The sequence below is a fragment of the Mycteria americana genome, chromosome 6, assembly GCF_035582795.1.
Source record: "Mycteria americana isolate JAX WOST 10 ecotype Jacksonville Zoo and Gardens chromosome 6, USCA_MyAme_1.0, whole genome shotgun sequence".
Classification (NCBI taxonomy): Eukaryota; Metazoa; Chordata; class Aves; order Ciconiiformes; family Ciconiidae; genus Mycteria; species Mycteria americana.
This window is the reverse complement of record NC_134370.1, coordinates 42,518,711-42,525,655: the sequence shown is the minus strand read 5'-3', so window position 1 is coordinate 42,525,655 and position 6,945 is coordinate 42,518,711. Positions and strand designations below refer to the sequence as shown.

General features: G+C 45.2%; 1 protein-coding gene across 1 annotated transcript; it reads right to left on the bottom strand.

The window, feature by feature from the left end:
* Window positions 1–850: 850 nt before the first annotated feature.
* LOC142411950 (gastric triacylglycerol lipase-like) lies at window positions 851–6,663 on the bottom strand. Its single transcript, XM_075506614.1, has 6 exons — window positions 6,631–6,663; window positions 5,524–5,571; window positions 3,012–3,129; window positions 1,552–1,651; window positions 1,183–1,292; window positions 851–1,032 (listed from the first exon to the last, which is right to left on the bottom strand). Exons 1-6 carry the CDS (start codon window positions 6,661–6,663, stop codon window positions 851–853), a joined length of 591 nt encoding a protein of 196 aa, XP_075362729.1.
* Window positions 6,664–6,945: the final 282 nt, after the last annotated feature.

Below are 6,945 nucleotides of genomic sequence, written 5' to 3'. Positions count from 1 at the left end.
AACGATCGTTAAAATACTCCGTACTCTGTTTTGCATAGGAAAGTAGCTGGGAAGGTTTACCTGCAACCAGTGGATTACATTTTGTGCTGAAGTCCCTGCCGGGGAGTGTGCTGCGTACACATCTACTCAGCTCTGAAAGGAAATGAGTGCATTTCACAATGGGTTTCACCTGGCTCATCGAAACAGAGCAGCCAAGGCTTTGTCCTTCAGAAGGACACCAAGGGCTCTCTGAAGATTTATTCCTACATACCATATTTACGTTCTACCAGTTAAATCCAAAGAGCATAGGCAAGATGCTCTTGCAGGTCTTCGAGCAGGCACAGAATTTGGAAAGGACCAGCTCACCCAAGGCAGTGTGTGGTAGGAACTCTTTGGTGCCAAACATCTTCTGTAAAATTGCAAATGTACTTATAAAATATGAATATGGGTCATGCTTTTCCTCAAAGCACCACCACTTCATAGCTTCTGTTTTACCTCCATATTGAGGTAAAGGTTGCCCACGAGCGGACCTGTCCTTGCACACCGTTAAATGCTTCTGTTCCATGTTTTTTATGTGCATGACCTCTTACATTCATTGTACTCTTGTGTTAAACGGTAGTGCTTAATTCACAGTCTCCTGCATTAGTTTTATTTGCCAATGTTTTGACACCTGCTGTGCGCACGTCTGCCTGTACCGCTAGCTCTCTTGGCTCTAATTCTGCCAGAACGTTTTGGGGAGTAAATTCAGGACAGGACAGAAAGACTCTGGACTGAGATGTGTGATTTGCTTTGTTAATGAAGACAGATGGAGCGTGGAGTTCGTCTCTCTGTAAATTATTTGAAATACGCTGTTTAGGTAATTTAACAATCTCTATGAAAAACTACATTCATTTTGGCTAGGCAGAATATAGTCTGGACCAATGTACCTTAAGCCCATAGTCAGAAAAGAATGCGAGCTTTTTAAATGGAATTTCAAAAATATAACTGTGGCCACAGGTGCTAAAGCAAAGTACATCTGAGCCAGCTGAGGCATAGTGGAAAAGGCTATAAAAGCTGAAAAAAAACCAAAGAAGAAAGAAACAGCTCACTTTTTCAAGACATTCATGTATACAGTTTAACTTCTGTAAGAACTGTTTTACAAATCCCAAAGATAATGTAGACATCCTATACTGTCATCAAGATCAGTCAAAAAGACCCACTTACCTATAGTAGTGCCTTGCAAATGACAGATATAATATAACTGCTTCTGTCCCATTTTCTGTTCAATACAGTGTATAATTGCCAGGAGGTCATATTTAGCCATTTCATCAAAGCTGCAGAAGGAAGAGTAGTCATCTTAACGAGAGGTGTAGCACCTGTATGTGAACAATCATCAACAACCAGCAGGGAGGGCGGGACAACCCCACAAACTTCATCTTACTGTGTTCTTGGGTAAGCACATGGGGTTTTCACCTAAAATAAGTGGATGTGCTTCAGTTCAGCCTGGTTCATTCCTCCCTGAGCTAGGGCAGCATCACCTTTTGAAGATGAAAGAAGTCAGTTGTTTCTGAGATCCTCAAACTATCTGTTTACCTGAAAGCCCAGAATTCCTCCTGTTTGGGAAACAGGACCAGATGTTGCTTGGACCAAGTGTTCCCTCTGCTGTTGCCTATCCAAATGTCGTAGCCAGCATCTGCGAGAATGAAGCCCAGGCTGTTGTTGGCCAAATTGGTAACCCATAGGCTGCCTTCTCCAAATAAACCATGTTGCAGAAATGCAACGGGCCTTGGACCTGGAAGACAGGCATCATGATGACTTTTTTTTTTAATGCTGTCTGTCATCATTTGAGACACTTTAGGGACTCTCTTCCTCATTAATTATGGCAGCCAAAGTGTATTGAGGTTTGTGGCAGTGTTAGGTAGGTCTGTTCCCCTTGATTTCAGTAAAGCATATTCGCTCTGTAGCACATGCACTGGGTGCAGCATATCTCAGAGCACTTTTCCTTTTATCCCGTACACCCCTTCCCACCTCCTCTGCAGATGACCTATCATTAAGAAAATGAACGCCTAGTGTTGAGGGACAGTATAAAAAAACCCAAAGTCTTCCTATGCTCCTTATTTTCTCCAACCCCTGAACAATGCTGGAAGGTCTTTCCCACCCCCAGCCATGTCCCATTAAGATGTGCTTGTGCGTTCTTTGCTGGTGACAAATTTCACCAGGAGGTAGAATAAGTTTTTCCACCTGACCTACTGTTACTTTGGCCATGCTCTCAGGGCTGGGAGGGAAAAGATTTGAACACCCAGAGATGGGGAAGAGAATTGAGCCCTTGTCTACCACACACTGTGGCAGGGCCCTCCTTACTATCATAAATATGTATAGTATGTGATGGAATGTTATTATTTCAGAGACATCTCACAGCATCTGCTTTTGTCTCCAAGGACACTGTCCACCAGGTATTTTCAGAGACACAAGCAGAGCGGTACCTACGCTCTGCATCTCAGCCGGCTTTTTGGCAGGGAGGCTTTGCTGGGAGCGTTAGCAGAACTTGGGCTGCCCAGGGAGCTCTGTAGGCAAACATGGAGGTGCCTGGAGATGTGATAGGATAAGATGCACCTTTTCATGGATCTAGAGCCTACCAGCTGTCATTCCTCACAGCACAAGAGGGTGCCCTGGAAGCTCCTCAAGGATTATCAAACCAGTGTGCTGATCTACCACACGGCTGCAGGACCACATATTAGAAGCCAGGCTCCCAGAGAAAATCCAAGGTGTGCGTTAGGCACCAGTGGGTAGGATGGATGGGCTGCTACTTATTGCTAGGACTGCAGCCTTCTGGGTGCATGGGGCATCACCCACACTCAGGTCTCCACGCAGGGATAGAAAACATCAATGCAAGGGATCAGCCTTCCCTACAAATTCTTATCGATCAAAAGAGAGGCTACAGGTACCAAGGCATGGGGAACCTTGAAAACCCTCTTGCACAAGCCCTGGTAACGCAGTCAGAAGACAACAGCATAAGGTGTGGGTTTCCTGTATGACAGAGATACCAATTTTACCTTGGCTTCCAACATTTCCTCTCCCGTAAGGAATTCTGTTTAGCTGAAGGATATAGCCATCTTCTGTCACCACATCATACTCCTCAGTGGGGTATCCCCAGAAGGAGACCGTTTCACTCTGCAAGAAGAAAAAAGCAAAGAATAATGTTTTCAAGGCTCCGTGATGCTTGCCTTCAAGGTAATCCATAAATGTAGTATTTAACTATCAGTATTTTATACTGGCTGTTTCCCAGACACTTACTGCCTCTGCTCCAATGCGCTCATACCTATGATGTTTATCCATGCTTCTGGATTCTTAGAACATGGAAAATTAAAAACACATTGCCCAGATACCATCCCATGGACCACAGACATCAGAGCTAGAGCCAGCCACATCCTTGCTTTGCCTAGAACAACATATCAGTGCCATCGGAAGCAGGGGAGCCTCAGACCAGATCTGTACTTACCAGGTTTTGATTTCATACCACTTAGATGCTCGCTTGACGTCCAGAGGGAAACACTGCTCACCAATCAAAGCCCAGGAGACACAGAGGCACACAGGGAAGAACAATCTGTGCTTTCACTGTAAGCTAACAACAGGTGATTTCCAGAAGTGAAAGGAGAGACGTGGGCAGGAAGACACCCCAGATAGGACTCAGACTTAGTCTGATGGCCTAGATGACCACTTAAAGCATTAATGCATGTGCAGTGGCTCAGGACATCTCAACTGGGATATTTTCAGGGAGGTGGAACAGACTTTCAGGAATTACAGTAAGGGGCAAGGCAGCAATCCTTTGCAGTGCTCTACAGACCACTAGAAATTGCACATGTGTTAAAATATAACATCACATGCGCGATCTTTTTTCCAGTTATTTTTGTCTAATATATCTGCTCCTGTCCGAAAGACACCAGAAAACACCTTTGAACTCCAGTCTGTAGCGCAATTATCTGCTGGAGCTCAAGGGCAACGTGGTACTTTCTACAGGAATTGCAGGACTGCAAGGTAAGGCATGTCAAACAGAAAATCACTGAGCATTTAATTATGGCTTTAAAAACAATCCATTATAGTACTGTTGGCTCCCATTTTAAACAGTAAATTCCAGTGTTCACCACATGATCCCCCCAGAAGACTGACAGCTGTGCAAACACTGTCTCCCACATCACCTTCAGTAAATAGCTACAGGTTTCTCATGTCAGCAAGACACACAAGGCAGAGAAATGTGAAGTCCTCCACCTGGGAGGAAAAAAAACCCCATGCCACAGTACGAGGTGGGTAGAGTGGGTAAAAAGAAACACACCAGACAAAAATCAGCATCAGGAGAAAGAGGTGGGAGTTGCAGGGGACAATAAGATTACCAAGACTGCACCCTGGCAGTGATGAAGGCTGCGCTGGCCAGAGTGCAGGCACTGGGGAAGCCACAGCTGCATATTGGAACTTTTAGGGTGTGCCCAGTACAAGACCTATGTAACAAACTGGAGTGAGTCCCGTGCAGGGCTACTGCATTGGTGGGGTGGAGGCCAGGAGAGGCTGGGGGAGCTGGACTTGCTCAGCTGGAGATGAGGAGGCGAAGGGAATCCAACAGCATCTCCTTCTGCCCAAAGGGGTCCCAGAGGCGCTGGGACTGGACTCTGCTTGGAGGGGCACAGCGAGAGCCCCAGAGGCACTGGCACAAACTGCAGATCCCAAGCCAGACCTTCTCTTACCAATACACAAAGGATGTAGGATGATACTTGTCATATCAGTTACGACACAGTGCAAGCCACTTCTCCCCTATCTCTTCCCAGCTGCATTACAGGAAAGCGTATGACCGAGAGGGAGAGCTTTGTAACATTGCCATGCTGTTTGCATCACCTGTTAACACAACCGTCAAAGTCTACCCAGGAGGCAGCGGGAGGATAGCAGGTTGATTTTGATCAATTGAATAAGAGCCAACACTGCATTCACTCCCTAAATAGAAATAAAATTATGAAAAGAAAATCTCTAACCACTTGTCCTTTGACTTGATCATAGTGAAAAAGACAAGAATTGATTACATTTAATTCAGAGAAGGACATTTATAAGTACAAATCTATGGTGCAAATTGTATCACCTTACTTGGGAGCAACGTATCTTCCACTGGATCTAGACATCACTTAATGATACTGGGTTTAACACAGTTTAAAAAAATACTTTGTGCACTGGACAGTGCACCTGCCACAAGAGGTGGTGAAGGCAAATGGGAACAGCAGGAGGTTTTACACAAAGTTATGGGCAATAGATCCATAAACAGATACTGAAAGGACTGGGCAGGGTTGTTCCCTCCAACAACAGCTGGAGATGTTAGCGACCACAAGGTGATGGACCACCAGGCAGAGAAAACTGGGCTGGACCAACCTCTAGATCTGACTCAGGAAATCAGATTTCAGTCCCCTGTTCTCAGACAAACACAGGCAGTTGGGTTGGAGTTGTTTTCCTTCAGTCGGAGCCATAAACACCATCCACATCCACACTTAGAAAGAGACCTATCTCTACTGATGTTTTTCCCACACTCACCTTTATAAAAGCAAAGGCTACCAGCCCAGCCAAGGGGTGGAACAGCTCCTGCAGAAGGAGACAGGGAGATGTCAGCCCCTCGGATGGTTAGATGGTATAGGGAAGAGATGGCTGGCATGCAGAGGAGACAGAGACGGGCACATGGCAGCACACTGATCGTCACCTCTCGCTGGTGTGCGGCGCAGCACTCTTCATCTCTCTTAAGACAAGCCTATTTGAACTGTCTGCAGGGTGGGGTAGCAAGAACAGAGAAGACTAAATGTAAACACATTGAGATATTAAACATATAAATCATTAGGCAATACCATAGTTTAGAAAGTATGGTTGCCCAGAATTTGTTTGTGCAGGCTGGTTAAATACTGTTTAGATACAGTCAAATAACTATGGACGTTTAAAGGGGATTTCCATCCATAAAAGTGATTTAATTGATAACTCTGAAGAAAGTTTCCAGCTTCATGTTTCGATAATCAATTTATTACAAGGAATAATCAAGTTATTACAAGGGAAAATTGAAGTCTAAAATAGATTTCCAATGGCACATCTTGTGTTTTGGAAATGATGATGTGCCAGACAGAGCTCTACAACCCTTTGTAATATGATATTACGGACAGAGCAGTTAAATGTGAGCTGGAGAGTAAATCCCAGGCAACAGTCTAAAAACATCTGTACTGGGTCTGGCTGGGATGGAGTTCACTTTCTTCATAGCACAGGGATGGGACACAGCAAATTGGCCAAAGCAATACTCCATACCATACAATGTCATGCTCAGCAACAAAAACTGGGGAGGGAGGGTGTTGTCTTCCAAGGTGGCCATCACTTGGAGACTGGCTGGGCATTGGTCTGCTTGTGGGAGGTGGCAAGTTATTGCCTTTGCATCACTTGTTTTAATTTTCTGTCCTTCACTTACTAAACTGTCTTTCTCTTGACCCAGTTTTCTCACTTTTGCTCTTCCTATTCCCTCCACCTGTCCCACTTGGGGGTGGGGGTGGGGAGCGAGGGAGCAGCTGTGTGGGGCTGGGGTCAACCCACCACAACACCACAACACCCTTGTTCTTCACGCCCTTACAGGAAAGTACAAAGAGTGCCTAAGCACCCTATCCTACATACACACTGCAGGCAGGGATAGTTATCCTTCTCCATCACTCATGTCAGTGCTGTGGCTGTCTTCTGCCCTGCCTTCCTAGATTGTTTCACTTTTGAAATCACAGTGCAGGCTCAATAGGGAAAGATGTCTTCTGGCTGTCAACCTGGAGTGGACCTGAGATGTGTCCAAGACATGCACCTAGATTTGGCAATTGGTCCCACTCTTTAAACATAGCCATAGTAGAACATTGGTTTATCATTTAGAGATTTGGAGGTTAAAAGTGTCTTGCTTTTAGGGTACAGAAGCCACACTTCACTGAGTAAGACACCTTTGACTTT

Bases quoted from the DNA above. Each gene is read 5' to 3' on its own strand.
- LOC142411950 (XM_075506614.1), bottom strand. From the start codon at position 6,663: ATGGAGAAGGATAACTATCCCTGCCTGCAGTGT. The intron at 5,572-6,630 runs GTATGTAGGATA...CTCCTTCTGCAG, and splicing joins ACTATCCCTGCCTGCAGTGT to GAGCTGTTCCACCCCTTGGC. The intron at 1,033-1,182 runs GTAAGTGGGTCT...GTTTTTTTTCAG, and splicing joins TTTGCAAGGCACTACTATAG to CTTTTATAGCCTTTTCCACT.